This window comes from Rattus rattus, chromosome 4 (assembly GCF_011064425.1).
Source record: "Rattus rattus isolate New Zealand chromosome 4, Rrattus_CSIRO_v1, whole genome shotgun sequence".
NCBI lineage: Eukaryota > Metazoa > Chordata > Mammalia > Rodentia > Muridae > Rattus > Rattus rattus.
In genome coordinates, this window is record NC_046157.1 from 21,952,623 (window position 1) to 21,977,138 (window position 24,516).

Consider the following 24,516-nt stretch of genomic DNA (forward strand, 5'->3'; position numbering starts at 1 on the left):
TTCAGAGTGTGAGCTGTATGTTGCATGTTTTACTGTCCTGTGTGATTGGTATGATTGTGGAGAGTACTTGTTGGTGTTAGAGGCTCGGGGAAGGGGACACCATGGTGTGATGGTCTGTGGGATCCCAGTAGGTGTGGGTGGACAAGGAGCTTTTCTTTTTAAATAGGGTGGTGGGAATGGAACTCAGGGTTTTTGTCAGTACTCTGCCACTAGGTTATCTCCACCAAGTGTCTTAGCTTCTCTAGGATTTTGTTTTGTGGTGGAGATGACAAAGATTGTAAACTGACCTTTACTAGATACAAAGTTTTCTTTTAATTTTGATGTCTGGAATCCAAACAAGAATATGGGTGATATGATTTTATCATTACAGTTACAGCAGCATTCTTGATTTAAATAGCACTTCTCATTAAACCTTACACAACTTGGAATATTCCATTATTGGTTTTATTACCCATAGTATTGTGGTATAAGAAGATAAAACATTCATAAAAATGATGTTTTTAAATAAGAAATGGTAATTTTTTGGCAGATTTTCTCATTCAGTACTCTCTTATAGACTCTTTTTTTTTTCTTTTTGAGACAGGATTTTATTCTGTACCTAGGTCAACTCACCATATAGTCCAGGTTAACTTCATATTCATAGCATTCTTTCTGCTTCAGCCTTCCAGGCATTAGACATGCTTTCCTTTGAGGGGTTCTTGGCTCTCAAGCCTGCTTCAGAACTAGGCCAGCCAGAGCACTGCAGGGATGCTAACTAAAAATGTATTAAGTTATGATAAACTTTCTGTTCTCCCCTTTAATGTAAAAACCTTTGGATTGCTCTCTCATTCAGGTGGCATGCTGGCTTCTTGACCCGGATTCTAAGGAGCCAACTCTTCACAGCATAGTGACCAGTTTTCTCCCCCATGAGCTAGCACTCCTAGAAGGAATAGAGACAGGCGCAGGAATTCAGAGCCTGGGGCTAAACGTGAACACAGACCATTCTGGGCGGTACAGAGCGTGTGTGGAGTCTGTTCTCATCTTCAACTCCATGAATCAACTCAACTCTATGTTGCAGAAGGAAAACCTTCACGGTAAGAGCAGAGTGTGTAGCATTTCATGTTACAGGCTGGGGATGTGTATACACGCAGTGAAGCCACTCTGTGGGTGGGTAAATTACACAATTTAGGCAAATCCTCTGGATTATCCCCTGAGGACGTCAAGACATTCTTTTTCTGTAAAAGACCAGGTAGTAAATACTTTTGATTTGCAGACTGCATGGTCTCTATCACAAGTCCTAAGTCTGCCTAAGTTGGTCCCTAGAGCAGCCATGGTCATGTTAAATGCATGCAACTGACACTCATTCAGCCATAATTTTCTGACCCCTGGCCTTATTACAATGATTTGAATTAGTGACACAGTATTCAGTTGTTGACAGTTATGTATTTGAATTTTATCAAATGATTTTATTTGTATAACAAATCTTTCATAGAATTTAAAAGTGGAACCATTTCCTTTTTTAGAGCTATTAATAGTTTCTTTAGTAAAGGAAAGTTATGAGATTCTCCTTTTCTCTCAAGACACCCTGGATTTGTTGAGACTTCTTGACTTGAGACATACAATAAATGATATATAATAAAGATGATGAAGGGAAAAAAGGTATCTTCATTATGAGGAGGAAGTTATACCATGAACTAACCAGAAATAGCAAAGCAGTGTGCTGAGAATCTAAGGCTTGAGTCAGTGCTGCCTCACCAGACAGGAGCCTCTATCAAGCTGGTGAACGTTGTCACGTCTGCTTCTTAGGAAGTTGCTGCAAAGCTCAACGAGACACCATGAATGCTTGTTATCACACTTGTTGTGTTGCTATGGTTATCTTGCCTTCACCACAAAGCCTCTTGTTCTTTCTAGCACTAAGGGACAGAATTACAAAGACTGAGTCCACACTGATTTGTGTATTCATAGAGGATGCTCTTCTGAGGTGATTTCATCAGCAGCTTCTGGGTAGAAAGGAGCCTTTGTGTTTCAGACTCTTAGCCTCTTTAAACCACTATAGGCTGACCAAGGAGAGGGAAGACTGGCCCCGTGCTACAGGGGTGCTCCTGCATTTGCGCTCAGCAAAGCTGAATCACAGCTTCTGCCCTGTCTCTGCTCGGACATCTTGGAAAGCCTGTCATTCTTCTTTCTTTTCTTTTTTTATTTTCCGGAGCTGAGGGCCTAGTGCTTGCTAGGCAAGCGCTCTACCACTGAGCTAAATCCCCAACCCAAGCCTGTCATTCTTACTGTCTCTGAAGATCATGCTAGACTCTTGACTGGTAACATCCTAGGCATCCAATAACCATTTGAATTGTAAGCAGGGCATGGAGACATTTGCTATAATCCCAAATACTTGGAAGGCTGAGGTGTTATTACTATGTAGTATTACTATGTAGTATGGGTGATAGGGAGTGTCAGATGTATTTTATACAATGTCAAGACTTCCCCAGTCATAGTACCTACAGAATTTTCATGTTTTGAGAAACAGGAAGATTTTAGAGGCAATATGAGAAGCTATTAAAATTTGTTTAGAAATGATTATTTTGGTGGTAGAGAGATGATTCTGATGTTAAGAGTGCTTGCTGCTCTTGTAGGGGACCTGAGTTCAATTCCCAGCACCCACATCAGGCAACTCAAGAACCTATCACTCTAGCCCTAGAGGATCCAACACCTTCTCCTGGTCTCTGAGGACACGCATAGTCATGTGTACATGCCTACACATACCTGCACATAGACACATACATATAATTAAAAGTAAATAAATAAATGAAATCTGAAAAAGATCTGCTTGTTCTTTCACTGCCCTCCATATTTCTTTTCCTTCTGCTTTTGGATTGGTGTGTTCTGACAGCCGGCCTTTCCCCATGGAGAGCTGCTTGAGGTGACTTGGACAGTGTATGCTTGCTCCTCTTGTGCTATGACCCTCTGAGTGACTGGCATAGAATGTGTGCTAAGTCTCAGGACTGCCAGCTTCTCTATTCTTGCACAGATGGGTAGGTGGCTCCTAGTGCTTAAACGACCGGTTCAGGATGACAGCTTGGGGAGCTGCCGAGGATTGTCCTGAGTTCAGCAGTGCTGAGGAACCAATGACCTAGGGGATGAGTTACCATTTCACGTTCCGTTTTCTTTTTCAGATATTTTCTGCAAAGTGGAGATGCCCTCTCAGTACTGCCTGGCCTTGCTGGAACTAAATGGAATTGGCTTTAGTACTGCTGAGTGTGAAACTCAGAAGCATATCATGCAGGCCAAGCTGGACGCCATTGAGACTCAAGCCTATCAACTCGCTGGCCACAGCTTCTCCTTTACAAGTGCAGATGACATCGCACAGGTAGTGTCACAGCTAATCTCTCTGTCAAATTCTAAAGAACATGAAACCAGTAAGTAGAATCATTGGGATTAGTGGTGTGGTACCAGGCGCCAGTTGTATCTGAGATAGGAGTGCTGTGAAGGAGACCTGGATGTTGCTCCAGGAGATCTGACTGCATCCGAGGAGGCAGCCATTGCTCTGTAGTTGGTGGCAGCGAATGACAGCTAACTGTGGCTCCATGATGCCACTTCTTTCATAGGCACTCAGCCTTCTGTGCTCCAACATCTTTCCTTAGAGAGGCAAATTGGATATTTTTCTGAGATGTAAATTAAAATGAGCCTTTGGTTCTTTTTTTTTAACCATAATTTAAGATTTCTGTAACTTTACTGAAATTTTGACAAAGTTACTCCTGTTTTATTTTTACAGGTTGGTATACTTTCCATTTTCTCTTTTTTCTATAGTTTTTCCCTGCAAAGGGTAGGTAGAGGTAGAGTTTATTTTTTATTTTATTTTATTTATTTATTTTTTGAGTGGAGGTGTTCTACTCTGGGGAGCACCAACTGTTTGTGTTTTCTATATGCAGTCCAGCAATGTGACATTTAGTAAATGTCACAGACTGCGAGCCTGACCTGTGGGTTTGAGTTCTGTGTCCCCCATTCATTACCTATCTTCATGACCCTGGGTCAGAGTAGTTAAAACGCCAACTCTTTATGTCTCTGTTTTTTTTATCAGTGAAATGAGGGTTGTGGTTAAAGATGTCTCATAAGGCTGTGGCAATGATGTAAAAATATACTTAGTGAGCATCACATAGATGGTAAATGGTCAATAAATATTATAACTCCTAAGAAAATTGTCCTTGTTAAGCTAAAAAGTTTTGTATTTTAAAGAACACAAGAAACCTTGTTTTTCTGAAGCCTGTGTTTTATCTGTTTTGGAATTTTTAGTGCTTTCAGGGCATTTTTTTTATGGGTGGGGACATGAGAGAGAGAGAGAGAGAGAGAGAGAGAGAGAGAGAGAGAGAGAGAGAGAGAGAGAGATCTGAATTCTTTAGTCTTCAACTGTATACCCAGGTTACTGTGTACAGAATTATACAACACACTTATCAAAAACAGAATATATGGATCTCAACACAAGTAGCCTGAAGTGAACAAGGATTCATGATTCAGGGAACCAAACCCGGTGAACCATCTTAGGTTACATGGGGTCTCTGCCTGTCTCTGCTTGGTTTCTTGAGTGGGTGCTTACCAACCACTCACTAGACCAAACCTTAGGGGAGAGCAGACTTTTAATGCATTGGCTACTGTCCAGGTCTTCGTTTTAAAATGTAACTGTATATGAAATTTTCACAGTTAATTCTGAGAGAAATGTAAGATAAAGAAATTCTACGTAGCTAAGTGAGATCTCTGTGATGTCCAAACTGATTGTTCGTGTCTTCTAGGATTGTTTGTGTGCTCTGGTAATATTCCACTTTCCTATTCACTAATCTGTTGTGGGTTTACTGTTTGCATTATGGATTCCTAAATTGCACGAGAATCCCGTGTGTGAGACGCTGAGGGCCTCTGCCCTACGCTAGTTCTAACTGGTAACTAAAGCTGCTGGTGGCCAATGGCCTGGCAGGCAGACAGAGGTGGGGCTTTAGATTTCCCAGGCAATGGAACCAGGGGAAGAAGAAGGATTTAGCATCACCACGCCAGGGTTGGGATGCAGGGTTGAGAGCTGAGGAAGACAGAGAAGCCAGCCTTGTAAGACCCTGGCTGGGCCTGGGGTAACAAAGATGGAGTTTAGATTTTAGTAAGAAATAATTTAGGAGTATTGGAGGGGAGGCGAGCGGCCCAGCCATCAAACTGTTTAAAGCATATTAAAATAGAAGGCAGTGTGTGTGTGTGTGTGTGTGCGCGCTTGTGCGTGTGTGCGCACGAGAATCCAGAACATTTTGGTGGGTGATGAGGAATGTGCCATTGGTGGCAGGGTGATTTGAGTAGTGATAATTGTTAATACAACACTAATCTGATTTTTTTTCTCTTATCCTGGCATTCATATACCTGTAGGGATTTCTTGATAAAATATAGGCTGCTCTTAAATCTTAAATTTCAGGAAAATAATTTACTATAACTATGTCCCACACAGTTAAAGTTTAGCCAGGTATTCCTGTAAGTTTACTTGTTAGGTGTAGCAGCCACATCTATGTGCACTTATGTTTGTATAACATACAGTTAGAGTGTAAGCCTCAGTGCCTGACTTTTCTGAGATGCCAGTTGCGCTCCTATTGTGAAATGCAACAGTTGGAGTTAGTGAGGGCTTGGTTGCATGGGATTCTTACCTGCATAGGCCGCTCACTATCCCTTATCGTTCCTGCAGTGGATTAACACCTTCTTCAAGCTTTTATGTCGAGGGACTTTATGGGCCAGCGTTGTGGTGTGATCGATGGCTTTCCTGATTTTCTCTGTGGTAGTTAAACGCAGTAGCCATGCAGGGTGTTTTCCAAGGGTCCTTTAGAGGAGCTCACAGCAGTCAGGGCAACCCAAGCTTCAGTGTCAGTAGCACAGCTGTCAGGGCTTAGCCTGGCAGGTCCGCCTGTGCTCGTGTAACAGTTTCCTCATAGCTCCTAACCAGTATGGAGAGGCATGGCCAGTGCTGTCGTATACTGAAAAGAAACATCCTCCCAACACCCCATGTTACGTTGTAGAGTTTATATTCTCAAATAACTTTTAAAATATAGTTTCTGAATGACAGTACTTATAATTTGATTCTTGACTGAAATAGCATTGATTTTTGTAGGTTTTATTTTTGGAACTAAAGCTACCACCGAATGGAGAGATGAAAACACAAGGCGGCAGAAAGACTCTGGGTTCCACCAGAAGAGGGACGGAGAGTGACCGCAAACTCAGGCTGGGAAGACGGTTCAGCACTAGTAAGGTGCTTGGGGGCACGCACAGGGCGCACATGGGGCACGCACGGGGCACGCACGGGGTTGGCACAGGGAAGAGTAGGCACTACTTTTAGTTTGTTGGTGTTATGAAAAAAATGCTTCTGACATCAAGAACTGCCAGAGTGCACCATATTAACTTACCCAGGTCCAAGCAAGCAGGTGGGTTGGTGGCTGGCTTTGCTGCAGTCATCTGTGGAGATGTTGTACCATGGGACTCAGGACTGTAGTCTGAGTTAGCAGCTCGGTCCTTATTAAGCAATGTGGATGTTTGTGAACTCACATCCGCAGACATTATTATTGTTCCTTATGCTGAGGGTTTTAGTAGAATATGAGTTGTATATCTATGCGAACACTGAAAGTATTATGGCTGAAAGATTATTTCTTCAGTTTAAAGAAATGATGCATTTTCCATGGGTTTGTTTGAAGACCCTTACTCTACTACTTTCTTTTCTTTTTCTTTTTTTTTTTTCAGATTACTTCATAATTCAAATATCATCTTTTTATTATTATTATTATTATTAACTTGAGTATTTCTTATATACATTTCGAGTGTTATTCCCTTTCCCGGTTTCCGGGCAAACATCCCCCTCCCCTCTCCCCTTCCTTATGGGTGTTCCCCTCCCCACCCTTCCCCTATTGTCGCCCTCCCCCCAACTGTCTAGTTCACTGGGGGTTCAGTCTTAGCAGGACCCAGGGCTTCCCCTTCCACTGGTGCTCTTACTAGGATATTCATTGCTACCTATGAGGTCAGAGTCCAGGGTCAGTCCCTGTATAGTCTTTAGGTAGTGGTTCAGTCCCTGGAAGCTCTGGTTGCTTGGCATTGTTGTTCATATGGGGTCTCGAGCCCCTTCAAGCTCTTCCAGTTCTTCCTCTGATTCCTTCAACGGGGGTCCTATTCTCAGTTCAGTGGTTTGCTGCTGGCATTCGCCTCTGTATTTGCTATATTCTGGCTGTGTCTCTCAGGAGCGATCTACATCCGGCTCCTGTCGGTCTGCACTTCTTTGCTTCATCCATCTTGTCTAATTGGGTGGCTGTATATGTATGGGCCACCTGTGGGGCAGGCTCTGAATGGGTGTTCCTTCAGTCTCTGTTTTAATCTTTGCCTATCTCTTCCCTGCCAAGGGTATTCTTGTTCCCCTTTTAAAGAAGGAGTGAAGCATTCACATTTTGATCATCTGTCTTGAGTTTCATTTGTTCTAGGCATCTAGGGTAATTCAAGCATTTGGGCTAATAGCCACTCATCAATGAGTGCATACCATGTGTGTCTTTCTGTGATTGGGTTAGCTCACTCAGGATGATATTTTCCAGTTCCAACCATTTGCCTACGAATTTCATAAAGTCATTGTTTTTGATAGCTGAGTAATATTCCATTGTGTAGATGTGCCACATTTTCTGTATCCATTCCTCTGTTGAAGGGCATCTGGGTTCTTTCCAGCTTCTGGCTATTATATATAAGGCTGGATGAACATAGTGGAGCACGTGTCTTTTTTTATATGTTGGGGCATCTTTTGGGTATATGCCCAAGAGAGGTATAGCTGGATCCTCAGGCAGTTCAATGTCCAATTTTCTGAGGAACCTCCAGACTGATTTCCAGAATGGTTGTACCAGTCTGCAACCCACCCAACAATGGAGGAGTGTTCCTCTTTCTCCGCATCCTCGCCAGCATTTGCTGTCACCTGAGTTTTTGATCTTGGCCATTCTCACTGGTGTGAGGTAAAATCTCAGGGTTGTTTTGATTTGCATTTCCCTTATGACTAAAGATGTTGAACATTTCTTTAGGTGTTTCTCAGCCATTCGGCATTCCTCAGCTGTGAATTGTTTGTTTAGCTCTGAACCCCATTTTTTAATAGGGTTATTTGTTTCCCTGCGGTCTAACTTCTTGAGCTTTTTGTATATTTTGGATATAAGGCCTCTATCTGTTGTAGGATTGGTAAAGATCTTTTCCCAATCTGTTGGTTGCCGTTTTGTCCTAACCACAGTGTCCTTTGCCTTACAGAAGCTTTGCAGTTTTATGAGATCCCATTTGTCAACTCTTGATCTTAGAGCATAAGCCATTGGTGTTTTGTTCAGGAAATTTTTTCCAGTGCCCATGTGTTCCAGATGCTTCCCTAGTTTTTCTTCTATTAGTTTGAGTGTGTCTGGTTTGATGTGGAGGTCCTTGATCCACTTGGACTTAAGCTTTGTACAGGGTGATAAGCATGGATCGATCTGCATTCTTCTACATGTTGACCTCCAGTTGAACCAGCACCATTTGCTGAAAATGCTATCTTTTTTCCATTGGATGGTTTTGGCTCCTTTGTCAAAAATCAAGTGCCCATAGGTGTGTGGGTTCATTTCTGGGTCTTCAATTCTATTCCATTGGTCTATCTGTCTGTCTCTGTACCAATACCATGCAGTTTTTATCACTATTGCTCTGTAATACTGCTTGAGTTCAGGGATAGTGATTCCCCCTGAAGTCCTTTTTATTGTTGAGGATAGTTTTAGCTATCCTGGGTTTTTTTGTTATTCCAGATGAATTTGCAAATTGTTCTGTCTAACTCTTTGAAGAATTGGATTGGTATTTTGATGGGGATTGCATTGAATCTGTAGATTGCTTTTGGTAAAATGGCCATTTTTACTATATTAATCCTGCCAATCCATGAGCATGGGAGATCTTTCCATCTTCTGAGGTCTTCTTCAATTTCTTTCTTCAGAGTCTTGAAGTTCTTATTGTATAGATCTTTTACTTGCTTGGTTAAAGTCACACCGAGGTACTTTATATTATTTGGATCTATTATGAAGGGTGTCGTTTCCCTAATTTCTTTCTCAGCTTGTTTCTCTTTTGTGTAGAGGAAGGCTACTGATTTATTTGAGTTAATTTTATACCCAGCCACTTTGCTGAAGTTGTTTATCAGCTTTAGTAGTTCTCTGGTGGAACTTTTGGGATCACTTAAATATACTATCATATCATCTGCAAATAGTGATATTTTTGACTTCTTCTTTTTCCGATCTGTATCCCTTGACCTCCTTTTTGTTGTCTGATTGCTCTGGCTAGAACTTCAAGAACTATATTGAATAAGTAGGGAGAGAGTGACTCCACTACTTTCAAAGGCTGCATTAATTGGAGAGAAGGGAAAATGGGCTTGGTGTACTGATGTTCCATTGGGAAAACGAGGCTAGAAGTGCAGCCACATCAGCTGTGGAGAGCTGTCTAGCTGCACCTCTGTGGGCTTTTGACCCCGACCTCGTTGTGAGCAGTTCATCTGCCCTCAAGCTCTTTGCAGCACAGCTCTTTGTTAGTCTGGCTGGTCCTTTGCCTCCTTAGTTTCTATTCCTTAAGGACCATGAAATCAGAAACCTCTGTTTTTAAATAAAAGACTCCTGATGTTCTTAATGTGCACATCCTGTATCAGGACAAGCAGGACTACTACTAGGATGCCTCTAATCACTGACAGAATGGAGGAGGAAAAATACAAGGAAAAGAAATGCTGTAACTCTTGGAATGTGGGAGGCAGATGCTTCATGAAACTGATGTTCCATTGATTTTATCTTTTTAATAGCTATTTCCATATTGCTGTCTTATAAACTGTACTTACAAATTTATTATTATAGGAACTTCTAAAAACATCTGGACAGTGATGGAGTTGTGGATATAGGGTTTATCAGACTAAATTTTAAGGTGCCTTTACTTATCCAAGGGACATTCTGAAATGCTATTGAATTTGGCCAGTATTCCAACCCCATCTTGTTATATTTTTTTCCAGGATATTTTGAATAAGTTAAAGGACTTGCATCCTTTACCAGGCCTGATACTGGAATGGAGGAGAATCAGTAATGCTATTACCAAAGTGGTCTTCCCCCTGCAGCGGGAAAAGCACCTGAACCCCTTTCTCAGAATGGAGAGGATCTACCCTGTATCACAGTCACACACGGCTACAGGTGAGGAGAAATGCATGAATTGTCCAGTTGTGAAAGACAAGCTTTCCATATGTGATGTTTGCCTGTGATGACCTGTGAACTCGAATTTGCATCCCTGTGAAACTCCACTGCACTTAGAAAGCCCACAACACCCCCACACACAGCCAGATCCTAGGAAGAGCAGCTGGAGACCTTCTGAAAGAATACTTTCCTTGCATCAGCGATGGCACAGGATTCCGTATTCGAGACTGTATTTGACTTGGTGTCCTTCGGTAACTGTGAAACCTTTCACATGTAGCTGGGTGTCTGTAGACCCGAGGCTAAACCCTTAAAGCCTGCTCTATGATATACTTTCTACCGCAAGGCTACAGCTCCTAAAAGTTCCATAACCTCCTCAAACACTTAGCCCATGTGGGACATTATCATTCCTATGACCACATGGTGCCAAAACAAAATCAACTCAAGAGCTTCAGAGTTACATATTTATTTGGTACTTATCATAAATTCTATTGTATTTTTTACTTTAAAAATAAAATATTTAATGAGCCTTTATAATTGGTATAGTGTTCAATAATACAGAAATAGAAGTTTAGCTGAGCATGATTTCGTGATTAGGATTTATTTTCATTTATATCTACTCAGGCTTTGTCACTCATTTTTTACCTTCCTCTTTGTCGGCCAATATTAACTTACAACTCACTAACTCACAACTCACTAACTCACTAACTCACTAACTCACAACTCACAGCTCACTAACTCACAACTCACAACTCACTAACTCACAACTCACTAACTCACAACTCACTAACTCACAACTCACTAACTCACTAACTCACAACTCACTAACTCACTACTCACAACTCACTAACTCACAACTCACAACTCACTAATTCACAACTCACTAACTCACTAACTCACAACTCACTAACTCACAACTCACTAACTCACTAACTCACAACTCACTAACTCACTAACTCACAACTCACTAACTCACAACTCACTAACTCACTAACTTACAACTCACTAACTTACTAATTCACAACTCACTAACTCACAACTCACTAACTCACAACTCACAACTCACTAACTTACTAATTCACAACTCACTAACTCACAATTCACTAACTCACAACTCATTAACTCACAACTCACAACTCACTAACTCACTAACTCACAACTCACTAACTTACTAACTCACAACTCACTAACTCACTAACTCACAACTCACAACTCACAACTCACTAACTCACAGCTCACTAACTCACTAACTCACTAACTCACAACTCAACTGTTGGACTAGGGCAGTGTACTGACGAGGGAAGACTTTGCCTCCTTCTGCTTCATAACATAAAATGAGCCATTTAATGAAAATTATGTTAAAGCTACCAAGAATTAAACACTTACTTTGTTGCTATAAGCTAGGTAACCAGGATCTTAAGGAGTATACTTAGAAAAATAATGTCCAAGCCATTTAAAATATTTGAGTTATACGTAGTAGTTGCTAGAGAGCCCATTTCCCTGAAGACTATCACATAGAAGGGGATAGCGATTCCCCAGAGTGGTGTTTGAAAAGAAATGCACATAGGCTTTAAATCGATTCAGAGATGTAAAATGCTATGCAAGAATAAAGCCTTTGTAAGAAATATAAGGCTTTAGAGAAACTATTCCCCCCCTTGGCTTTCTATTATTTTTCTTTTTTAAAAAAAATTTTATTGGCTATTTTATTTACTTACATTTCATATGTTGTCTCCCTTCCTGGTTCCCCTCTGCAAACCCCCTATCCCAACCCCTCCCCCACCTGCCCACCCACTCAATGCCCTGGCATTCCCCTACATTGGGGCATGGAGCCTTCACAGGACCAAGGGCCTTTCATCCCATTGATGTTGGACAAAGGCCATCCTCTGCTACATATGCAGCTGGAGCCTTGGGTCCATCCCTGTGCACTCTTTGGTTGGTGTTTAGTCCCTGGTAGCTCTGGGGGATCTGGTTGGTTGATATTGTCGTTCTACCTATGGGGTTGCAAACCCCTTCAGCTCCATCAGTCCTTTCTCTAACTCCTCCATTGGGGTCCCTGTGCTCAGTCCAATGGTTGTCTGCAAGCATTCTCATCTGTATTTGTCAGGCTATGGCCGAGACTTTCAGGAGACATGCTCCTGTCACAAGCACTTCTTGACATCCGCAATAGTGTCTGGGTTTGGTGGCTGCATATGGGATGGATCCCCACATGGGGCAGTCTCTGGATGGCCTTTCCTCCATTCTCTGCTCCATTCTTTGTCCTTGTATTTCCTTTAGACAGGAGCAATTCTGGGTTAATACTTGAGATGGGTGGGTGGCCCCATCCCCCAACCGGGGCCAGGCCTAATCTCTGGATATGGTCTCTAAAGGTTCTTCCTCCCGTTTGTTGAGTATTTCAGCTAATGTCATCCCTGTTGGGTCCTAGGAGCCTCTTGCTTTCCTGGCATCTGGGACTTTCTTGTGGTTACCCCTAGTTCCCCATACCCCATTGCTACACACCTCTGTTTAAATTCCTGTCCCTGTCTCCTCTCACACCTGATCCTGCCCATCCTTCCCCTGTCCTTTCTTCCTCCAAGCCCCTCCCAGCCTCTACCTCCTGTGAGTATTTTGTTCCTCCTTCTATGGAGGACTGAAGCATCCATGCTTTGGTCTTCTTTCACATGTGGTCTGTGAGTTATACCGTGGGTATTCTGAGTTTTTTTCCTAATATCCACTTATCGGTGAGTACATACCATGTGTATTCTTTTGTGACTGGGTCACCTCACTCAGGATGATATTTTCTAGATCCATCCATTTGCCTGAATTTCATGAAGTCATTGTTTTTAATAGCTGAGTAGTACTCCATTGTGTAAATGTACCACATTTTCTGTATCCATTCCTCTTTTGGGGTACATCTGGGTTGTTTCTACCGTCTGGCTATTATAAATAAGGCTGCTATGAACATACTGGAGCATGTGTCCTTGTTATATGTTGGAGCATCTTTTGGGTATATGGCCAGGAGTGGTATAGCTGGGTCCTCAGGTAGTGTTATTATGTCCAATATTCTGAGGAACCTCCAGACTGATTTCCAGAATGGTTGTACCAGTTTGCAATCCCACCAACAATGGAGGAGTGTTCCTCTTTCTCTACATCCTCGCCAGCATCTGTTGTTGCCTGAGTTTTTGATTTTAGCCATTCTAACTGGTGTGAGGTGGAATCCCAAAGTTGTTTTGATTTGCATTTCTCTGATGATTAAGGATGTTCAACATTTCTTTAGGTGTTTCTTGGACATTTGAGATTCCTTAGTTGAGAATTCTGTTTAGCTCTGTACCCTATTTTTAAATGTTATTTGGCTCTCTGGAGTCTAACTTCTTGAGTTCTTTGTATATATTGAATATTAGCCCTTTATTTGATGTAGGATTGGTAAAGATCTTTTCTTAATCTGTAGGTTGCTGTTTTGTCCTAATAAGGTCCTTTGCCTTACAGAAGCTTTTCAATTTTATTAGGTCCCATTTGTCAATTCTTGATCTTAGAGCCTGGGCCATTGGTGTTTCATTCAGGGAATTTTCCTGTGCTGATGTGTTTGAGACTCTTCCCCAGTTTCTCTTCTATTAGTTTCAATGTATCTGGTTTTATGTGGAGGTCCTTGATCCACTTGGACTTGAACTTTGTACAGAACAATAAGAGTTGATCGATTTGGATTCTTCTAATGATGACCTCCAGTTGAACCAGCACCATTTGTTGAAAATTCTGCCTTTTTTCCACTGGATGGTTTTAGCTCCTTTGTAAAGATCAAGTGACCATAGCTGTGTGGGTCCTTTCTGGGTCTTCAGTTCTATTCCATTGATCTACCTGCCTGTCCCTGTACCAATACCATGCAGTTTTTTATCACTATTGCTCTGTAGTAGAGCTTGAGGTCAGGGATGGTGATTCTCCCAGAAGTTCTCTTGTTGTTGAGAATAGTTTTTTGCTATCCTGGGTTTTTTGTTATTCCAAATGAATTTAAGAATTGTTCTATCTCTGTGAAGAATTGAGTTTGCATTTTGATTGGGATTACATCAATTGAATCTGTAGATTGCTTTTGGTAAGGTGACCATTTTTACTAGGTTAATCCTGCTGATCCATGAGCATGGGATAACATCTAGAACCAAAATGATTCCATCTTTTGAGATCTTCTTCAATTTCTTCAGAGACTTGAAGTTCTTTTTGTATAGATCTTTTGTTTACCTGTTTATATTCACACCAAGATATTTTAGAGAAACTATTTTTAAAGTAGTTTCTGCCTACTAGAAAATTGATCATATCTGACTCTCGTTTCCCACTGTGTCAGTGCTGTTGCTGATGCTTGAATGATGGTGCTGAGGTGAGGCTGAAATTGCGGTCCCCTGGCTGCTCCTCACTGGAGTAGACCTCTCACTGGTCCCAGTGGTCCTTGTCAGTGTCACCTGCTCTGTCCTAGGTGTTCTGTCTTGTGCCTTGACACCAGCTGCCAGGCACTAGCAGCCATGTCTCCTGAGGTTGGACCCTTAGTGTGTCTGCTCCAGCCATCATGCTTCCTCGTTCATTCAGTGATAGGCGTGGCTCGGTTTACCAGGGTGTTCCTGTCAGCACATTGTTTCTAGACAACTAGCTGAATGGAGAGCACACTACTGTAGCTGATTACTTTCAGAAGGACCTTGTGCTTGCTGTTAATCTGTGAGAATGCAGAAAACTTGAAACAGAAACCCAGTCTAGCCTTGTTGAGTATACTCATAAGATATTTTAATTAGGTTCATTTATTGTGAGTGCGTTATGCATGCCCTTGCTTCATGTCACATGTGTAGGAGTGTGTAGGAGTGTCTCACAAGGACAACTTGTGAGAGTCGGTTGTCTCCTCCTTGTGGAGTCTGGAGATTTATCTTGAGTTGTGAGGCAAGGAAGCAAGTTCTTTTACCCATTGAACCATCCTGCCAGCCCCATCTGGGTTCAGAAAACATCATTCTGAGGTACAAAAGCTATAAGTCAGTGACTGTCAGGTTCATATTTCTAATTCATTTCTTCTTGATTTTTAGGACGGATAACCTTTACAGAACCCAATATCCAAAATGTGCCAAGAGATTTTGAGATTAAAATGCCAACACTAGTAAGAGAGAGCCCACCTTCTCAAGCTTCAGGCAAGGGCCAGCTTGCGATGGCCAGGTAAGCTTCATTTCTCTATGTTGACATTATTCTTTTGAGAGCGTGATGGCTCTAAATATGCCATTGTATAAACAGTGCAATGTGTTTAGGTTTATATATCAGACAGACCGTTTTGGTTCTAGACATTATCCATTTCAAATCCTAGGCTGGATGAGGCTGAGATGGTAAAGGCAGCAGACCTGTCCTAGAGTTAAACTGCCACCACAGTGTGACTGGTCAGTAAGGAAGGGCAGGGGCTGGCCACGCCAGCAGTGTCCCCTGCCCCGCATGTACTTGATAAGAGGAAGCAGAGAGATGGTTTACTTTAGGTCTGGTTAGAGATTTGTGCAGTTAGACGCGGGTGGGGGGCTCAGAAGCAGTTTATGGGGAGGTGGTTATAGAAGTGGCCCCAAGCTTTACTGGATGTTTCCCAGCAGGGGTCTACTGTCTCTCCTAAACTTTAAAGGCTATTTAGGGTTCTTAGATAGAAATACTATTTTTATTAGAAATCAGACCTTGCATGTATCTGAGATTTGTCATGTTCTAGCTGATGATTTTATTTGTACTACAGACAAAATCAGAAGGTTTATGGCCTGCACCCGGGGCAAAGAACGGTGCTGGAGAAGACCTCAGATAGAGGCGTGCCATTTTCAGTGAGCATGCGCCATGCCTTTGTGCCTTTCCCAGGTAGGGGCTACTTGTTTCTAGGGGTTATTTACAGGCATTGAGAAGCCCTGAATTATGAGTAGGACTCAGAGGTGTGCATTATGCCCCCGTCCTTCCTATGCTAGATGCTGTGCCTGCCCAGTACCACTGTGGCGAATCACAGTAGCTGCTGTGTGCTGATGCCCTCTGTAAGCCTCTGTGAAATGTGGCTGACTCTGTCCATCCTTGACTGACTTTGCTTCTCTGTGGGCCTCCCTGGTCGTGAGGTGTCTGTCCTCACTTGCCCCCACTGACTTGGAACAGCAGGTGTGCTTGTCTGTCTGATTTGTTTGCTCCTGTGACTCTTGCTTTCTAATCCTGTCTGCCTGCTTCCTGTCGCATGCCTCACTACCAGGCCAAGTTCAGCCTTAAGTCCTACACTTGTCTGTCATCAAAACACCTGGAGGTTGTGACCCAACTCCTTAATTACTCTATGATTACTGTGCCTACTTCTCTTTCTCTTTTCCCACTGGGTAGTCCAGGTATAAAATTGTTATAAGTTCTGTCAGAAACTTCACTTCCACAGTAAACGCACAGTCTGATGAGGTAGCTTTGCTACAGCTTTGCTTGGTCAGTGTGAACTACCAGCATACAACGTCCAGTCCAACCCAAGCCTCGGCGCTATGTGGTGTAAGGGATTTCCCCACTGAGGACAGAGCACGGCTGGATTTAAAAGCCATTTTGCGCAATAGTAATTTAGTGTGAAGTATGCTCATAGTTTGAAGTTTTCTAGTTGCCACATTGTATAGATTTCCCAAGTTCCAAAGAATTTGAAAATTCTTAGCAGATCCTGCAGAGCATGGAAGGCCTTTCTTAAGGGTAGAGTGTAGCCGAGGGGAATTCCTGGACAGAGGCTGCCTAGGTTCTGGCTTGACTCACCAGATCTCCGAGGAATCCAAACAGCAGTCTCTGAGTCCTCAATCTTTGTTTAGAATTTATAAAATTCACACTTGGAAAGCAGACTCACATGTTGAAATTGTTTTAAACATTTTTTTTTAAAATTATTTGTATCTCCATTGACAAAGCAGGTCCATCTTCTTCGAAGATCCTTCGCTTTGAAGGATAAACTTATTTGTAACCCACATGAGCGGCAAAGGGATTCCTGTGTGTGTTCAGGTGCTCATTTGATGCACAGCTCCTCTGAATTCTTGCTAACTCTGCTTGCCTGCCTATAAGCCCAAGCTATAGTCTATTTCCTCAGACCAGAGGAAACAGCACATCCTGCAGGGTTTCCGGAGGTGTTAGCATTCACAAACCACAGTTACACAGCTCATCACCTCCTTCCTCAGTGAAGGTTCTTCATTGGCTGTTGCTTATCTCATCAAATAATTATTATATATTTGCCAGTATTTCTTTTGCGGGTATACATAGCTTTGGCTTTGTGGTCTCTTGACTTCTACCTAAGAGTTATCTTCTTGTATCTACTTCTGCTGGGCCTTTCACCTAACATTTTTATATTAAGGCCTGTGCTTATCAGTAAAGCAATGGGAGTAGATGGACGTGGTGGTGCACACTTTCGATTGCAGCACAGTCAGGCACATCTGTGAGTTCTAGGCCAACCATAGCTGCACAGCAAGTCCTTGTCTCAGAACAAAATAAATGGGACTAAAAAGTTTAAGCTGTGTGTGCTCAGTTTGCACCGTAGTCTCTGAGTTTGTTTGCTGCGTCACAGATTAAAATTAGCTCAATTGTGTCGGTGTCTGATTGCTGCTTAGTGGGCAGGAGGCTGCTCTTTTGCTTCACAGGCGTAGCATCTGAGTGTGCCTTGTACACTCGCCTGAGTGTGTTGGGAAGATTTCTGGATGCTGCCATTTTAAGTGAGGAAATGTATTTCTGGCTATAGGTTTAATTCCCAGTCCTCTTATTATGAGTGAAATTCAGCACTCTTATTATATCTGAGGTTCTTCTGTCTTTATTATTTCAGTGAACTTATATATAAAATCTGTTATGTATGTCATCCTTTGGTCATAATCTTTGTCTTTGTGTTCAAGTCTTCTTATCAAGATATTCATAGGCCATAAGAAGCTTGTCTATTCCCTTAGTACTTTTCCTCTCCTACTACTAACTTGATTTTTTTCACTGAATATCTTCAATATTGTTGAACCAAAGCACACTTAACATACATTTACTGAACACCAATTTGCCTGTTACTTATTTGTTCAACAGCCATTTCTCTTTTTTTAGAGATATTAAGTATATTTTATTATTTTCTTTTTATTTATTCTATCATGTATTTCATCCCAACTGCACTTACCCTCCCTCCTTCCCCAGTCTCTTCCCCCAACTTCTCCTCTCCCTCAGATCCACCTTCCTCCACCTCCCCTCAGCAAAGAGCAGCCTCCCAGGGACATCAACCAAACACACCATAGGAAGTTACGATGAGACCAGCACATGTTCTCGCATCATGCCTGGACAAGTCAACCCAGTATGAGGAAAAAGGGCTGCAAAGGCAGGCAAAGTGAGAGACACCCCCCAGTCCCACTGTTAGGAGTCCTGCAAGAACACCAGGCTATACAACCATAACATATGCAGAGGACCTAGGTCAGACATGGCCTCCTGACCTCTGCGAGCCTACTTGAGTCCCAGGCAACAGCCATCTCTTATGGGTATATTTTATGAAGTGTTTTCTATTTTTCTATTGTGTATAGATTTTCTGTAGTGTAAAGGGAAATTTAAGTCTCTTGCCCTAAGGATCAGGAGAAGCATGAGAGAACTGTTGTAGGTTGTGTGCTAGGTGCCGTGGGAATACTGAGCAAGGCACCCACAGTTAAAGGACAGATACGGGGAGGGGGGGAGCTCATACACATTACACACAAGTAAAAACTTACAACCTAGTGCACAGAAATGAACTTTATTGTACTTGAAGTAAGGCTTTGACTTTGAACGCATGACCTTGAAGTTATAACTACATTCTGTCATCTTACTTAATCGTAGTGTGGAGCTGTACAAGCTTTCAAAGGAGGTGTGTTTTTCAGGTGGTTTGATATTGGCTGCCGACTACTCTCAGCTCGAACTGAGGATCCTGGCACACTTATCTCGTGACTGTCGTCTCATTCAAGTCTTAAACTCGGGAGCGGATGTGTTCAGGAGCATTGCCGCTGAGTGGAAGATGCTTGAGCCCGATGCTGTTGGTGACGATCTGAGGCAACAGGCAAAGCAGGTGAGCCTGGTGGACAAACTTCACACAGGGAAGAGAATTAATCAAGTGCTCAGAACCATTCCAGTTGAGGAGCGATTCCTCTCTAGAGCTCTCACATTCACTGGTCTCAGGGTATTTATTAAACCAAGCTCTGTGGGCCACTTAGGGTCAAGAAAGGCCTGCGTATCTAAGTCTAATCTGTGGCTAGTCATGGTGTCTGGTACTCAGTGGGTGTTTACCTGCGAGTGGCAGGGATGGTGAGCAGTTGTTATACATGAGGAAGAATGTGGGTTTTAAATCTCTTATCTGTAAGTGTCTTGATGGAAAGTCTTACATTTTCTTACAGCATCTAGCCAAAGGGTGCTGTGCGGAAGGTTGTCGTCTCTAGTGGTTTTGAACGTAGAATTGGGCTGTGATGAACGGCAGAGCTCTGAGCCGTTCAGCAGCTGTCTTGCACTTTTGCATTGGGTCATTGTTAGTCACAGACCTAGCAAAGGTCTTGTTACTATTTCCTGGCTAGATTAATACCACCATTTCCTAACCACACACCCTGTGGGAAATCAGATGCCATTTCCAGAGACCTGCTTTAGGTTCTCTTTCACCCCAGACTTAGCTGGTGTGAATGCTGCTTCTCACAGTGCAGGGCACCAGCACCTGTCCCCACTGTTTAAAAAGCTAGCTGCTCTTTCCTGAGTCTGCATTTAGCAAGAGTCAAACCTTGAGTAACACAGGTCAAGTGTCCCTGTAGTTAAGCCCACTCTTGAGACAGGTGTCACTTATATCCATGTTTAACAGAAGAGGGGACAGACACACAGTTGGATTTGTTTACACGGATATAAGTGGGAAGTCAGGAGACGTAGGGAGCATCGGTATCTCTGACTTCTGAACCCACAGTAATCCAGGGAATGCTGTCTGTATTCATCACTGCTCGCCTGACTGAGCAGTGACCATGCTGGAACAATGTCTGCCCTGTCTCAACCTGCACCAAGTGACCCAATCCCAGTTTTGCTGAGACTTCAGACCACACTGAGCTAAAGCAGACACGTACACTGGAATCACAACAAAATACTTTAAAAGCTGGAAGAATCAACAGAGTTTTAAGTAAAAAAGCCCTTGGCCTGGTATGGTGACATACACTTTCACGCCCCAGGGCACAGGCGGGCTTGATGGAGGTGGTGGTGGCAGCATCTTGAATTCAAGGTCAGTCTGATCTGCATAGCAAGTCGGGCCAGACAGAACTACACAGTGAGATCCTATCTTAAAACAAAATTTAGAAATCCCACAAAATATTTAAGAAAAGAGAATGGGCTTACCCTAGTGTGTCACATGAAAAGTTTTAGGATTTTGATAAGCATTTTATCTGATAAGCAAGGTATCCTTTTTTGTTGTTGGTTGGTTGTTGTGTTTTGTTTTGAGACAGTTTCTCTGTGCTGACCTGGCTGAGCAGCTCGCTCTGTAGAGACAAAGGCCTGCCCGACAAAGGCCACCCACTGCCACCCAGCGGGAAGTTGTCCTTCAATATTTTATTAACATTCCCAAGGAACGTCACTGTGTCCATTTCCTACATACCCACGAGTCATCACTTTTTATTGCAGCAGTCTCATGATACAAATGTTTCATGTTTCTGATGAAAGCATTTAGCTATAAAGAGGTCACGTGGCCGTGGCAAGATCATGCATGACTCTGGGCAGGACCTGCTATTGACTGTATAGTTTCCAAAGTTTACCTCCAAGGTTTTGTTTAATACTTTAAAAAAGAGATTTATTTATTTATTTATTTAATGTACACTGTCACTGGCACACCAGAAGAGGGCATCGGAACCCATTACAGATGGTTGTGAGCCACCATGTGGTTGCTGGGATTTGAACTCAGGACCTCTGGAGGAGCAGTCAGTGCTCTTAACCGCTGAGTCATCTCTCCTCTGCCTCCTTCAACAAGTCCTACTGGCTTGTTTAATCCAGATGAATTTTGCATTTTGGGATGTTGGACTTTAGGCAGCTCTAAGTTGAAGATATTTCTTTCTAGAGAAGTTTCCCCTATTCTCAAACTGCTTGCTCCTGTCTTACCAGTGGGCAAGGACAGGGATATTTGCAAAACTTTCTTTGCAGACTTGTAGGCACTTCCTTAGCAGACACCGCTGAGATACTCTGGGGAGTACAACCTGCTCTAACGGCTGCTGGGTTCATCAGCACAGAAACCGTCTTCCTATCCTGACTGCTCTCCTCCCGATTCCTAGTCACTCGTACTGTTACACCACAAAGCTACGCTCAAAGGCAGAACAGATGTTTGCTGGGTATCAGCTTCTGGGGGTCCAACCCAATACAGCTGATCTTACCATTTCTATGGTTCTCTATGAAGTAAAAAGTTTACCAAGGTATCAATTCTAATGAACACTGTAGTCTTAAGTTTTGTTTGGTTATGACCTTCAACTTACTGAGTATAATGCCTCCCTTTCAGATTTGCTATGGAATTATATATGGGATGGGAGCTAAATCGTTAGGAGAGCAGATGGGCATTAAAGAAAATGATGCTGCTTGCTATATCGACTCTTTCAAGTCCAGGTATAAAGGTAAGAAGTTTAAACTAAGGATCTTGTATTCACCACATTAATTAAACTAATGCTATAGACGTTTATTTAAATCTTTATTAATCAGAAGTTTTACCAGGAATTATTGAGGGCAAGTAGTGTGCAGCTTAATGCCATTATGTATTAAGGTCAGCTTGTTTAAATAAAGGCAGAGTCAGATGTAAGCAGGCACACTTGCTATCTGTGCTCTACACTGTGCCTACCAACAAAATGTGGACGTTGACTTGTATTTTAGGTTTAGATAGCTTTAGATTGACAGTAAAACATTTATTATTTGTGTTAGAAACTCTCAGTGACTGTTATATAGAGCAGTTTACACACCTTAAGTTATCTCTTCTTTTAAAAGCTTATCAAAGTATAATTTACATATAATTAAAGTCACTGTTTTCATATATATATATGTATGTGTATATATTTTTTTTTCTGTGAATTTTGACAGCTGTATGTAGTCATATATTCTGTGCTTCAGCCAAGACACAGAACATGAGGGAAAGGGGAGTTTGGGGTGAGGAGAGGAGGGACGAAAGCTGTGGTTGGTATGTAATATATGAGAGAAGGATAGATAGATAGATACATAGATACATAGATACATAGATAGATAGATACATACATACATACATACATACATACATACATACATACATACATACATACATACATAGATACATAGATAAAGAGAGACAAGGGGCCAATCAGCAGTCCCTTGAAAAAGCCTGTGCTGATAAGAGGTTTGTATTGTTTTGTTTTTTCTTTGCAAGAATGAAATCATAGTACTCAGAAAGCCATTGGCCATGTATCAAAAGCACTGTGAGGAAGAAAGGCAGAATGGATCTATTCAGAAATGAAGGGCTCTGGAATGACGGCTACTATGCTTTGTAGATAACTCATCATATTTGAAACAGTCTGGGCCTTGTAGAAATAACACTAAACAGGATACTAATTCGTGTCCTCACAGAGCTTAAGTTCTTTTTAATGTACAGAGGGTAGCCGGTAGGAAGGACAATGTGTTTACTTTTCACCTTCTCAGGTCTTCCAAGCAAAGTGTCAACTCTAGTTTGTGGATTAATCCCTGCCCGTCCCACACATGAAAGAGAAGGGGAAACATCTAGAAGTAGTGTTGATCCTCTGAGGCAACAAGGTGGGCGCCGCTCACTGATAGAGGATTGAACTTCCCATGGCTGAAAGCAGGCAGTTCATGCTTAACTGGAGTTACTGCTGGATTGAGATATTTACTGTAGGTGCCTCTTTTTTTAACTACCCTGTGTTTCTGATTTTTCCCCCTCAAGTTTGAGTAAAATTGCCTTAATTCTTCCAAAGATAGAAGACTTTGCAAGGGTAATTAGAATCACAGCATGTCTTAGGTGATCCAGTGAGGTTTTTCAGATGCCACCTACTTTCTGCAGACCATGTGTCTGTGTGTGGGTTTGGGGCTACGCATATTCTGAGGCATTTTATAGATGACTGTCCCCTTCTACCTCCCAACTTGGAGTTGAAATTTAAGAAGTAGGAGTATGACAGAAAAATGGAGAGAGGGAAAGAGATTGCGGGAACCCCACATTCAGCACATGGACATGACACCTGCAAGTAAGGCCCTTTAGGGGTTAGAATGTAGATGAATGCAGATGGTGTTGTCATGACACTGTGTGACAGACAGCAGCTAGGGCTGCTATGAGTAGAGGAACAAGAACAAAGGAAAATCAGTTACACACAAGGTAGATTTTGGCTATAATTGTTTTTGTATTTTCTTTTAGGGATTAATCATTTCATGAGGGACACAGTGAAGAACTGTAGAAGAGATGGATTTGTTGAGACAATTTTGGGAAGACGTAGATATTTGCCAGGAATCAAAGATAATAATCCTTATCACAAGGCACACGTATGTTGAAATTTTTCTGAGTTTTAACATTTCAAAGACTTTTACCATTCAATAAAGACTGTAATGTTCCTTTAAGGAACACTACATAATTGGATTTTCTGAATAAACAAAGTTGGCCACTGGATCTATAAGGAGCTGTTGGAGTGATGACACTGTTTAGGGAAGGATAATGTAAACATCGTGATACTTTTTAGTTTTGGTGACAGGTCATAAGTAAATACTTTCTTGCTGGGGTTGAATTTGGTCATCAGCCATGACCGGCAAGCACTGTAGTGCTGAGTTATACCCATCTTCATCTCTGTTCGTCCTTCCCTCCTACAACTTCCTGACAGAGCCCAGGTTGTCCAGTCTCACCCTTATAACACAGGAAAGCCTTAACATTGTTATGTTCCTGCCTCAGCCTCCTGTATACCTAAGACCACAGACCTGCACCACCAGGCTCAGCATAAACTCCACTGCCTTTCACTTCCTGCTCCCTCGTGTCACGTTTGCTAACATGTCCCAGTTGTTAGACTCGGATACTCTTAGTTCTACTTATTCTTTTGACTGTTTTATTAGAGGTTATTAGTTGTCCAGAGTAATTAACAGGGCTGCTGTAACATAGTGTTATAGATCCATGAAGATAATTGCTTAAATGATTATCAGAATTGCTTTTAAATTGTAGGAAGTCATAAAATATCTGCACATTTAAGCTGCTATTATTGTCCAAATTCCCCAGTTTTAACATACTTTGCTCTGTCATTTCTCCATAATTTTGCATGACAGTGTCTATTGTACAGTTTCTGTCTGGTATCCAAAGCTGTCAGGACAGTGGTGTGAGTTGGGCCTTAAATAACAACTGGCTTTTTATCACATCTTTACTGTCCAGTGTCTGCACAGCAGCCATTCAGACTGTTTATCGTCTGACTCA

The 24,516-nt window shown here is 42.1% G+C and overlaps 1 protein-coding gene across 1 annotated transcript in view; it reads left to right on the plus strand.

Annotated features, from left to right (window-relative positions):
* Positions 1-24,516, plus strand: part of Polq (DNA polymerase theta) — a 110,554-nt gene that overhangs the window by 82,102 nt on the left and 3,936 nt on the right. The window contains exons 19-27 of the mRNA XM_032900184.1: positions 833-1,073; positions 3,150-3,343; positions 6,101-6,238; positions 9,995-10,169; positions 15,194-15,320; positions 15,871-15,986; positions 18,980-19,164; positions 21,601-21,712; positions 23,482-23,606. Coding sequence (XP_032756075.1) covers positions 833-1,073; positions 3,150-3,343; positions 6,101-6,238; positions 9,995-10,169; positions 15,194-15,320; positions 15,871-15,986; positions 18,980-19,164; positions 21,601-21,712; positions 23,482-23,606 — 1,413 coding nt within the window. The remainder of the gene's footprint in view (positions 1-832; positions 1,074-3,149; positions 3,344-6,100; positions 6,239-9,994; positions 10,170-15,193; positions 15,321-15,870; positions 15,987-18,979; positions 19,165-21,600; positions 21,713-23,481; positions 23,607-24,516) is intronic.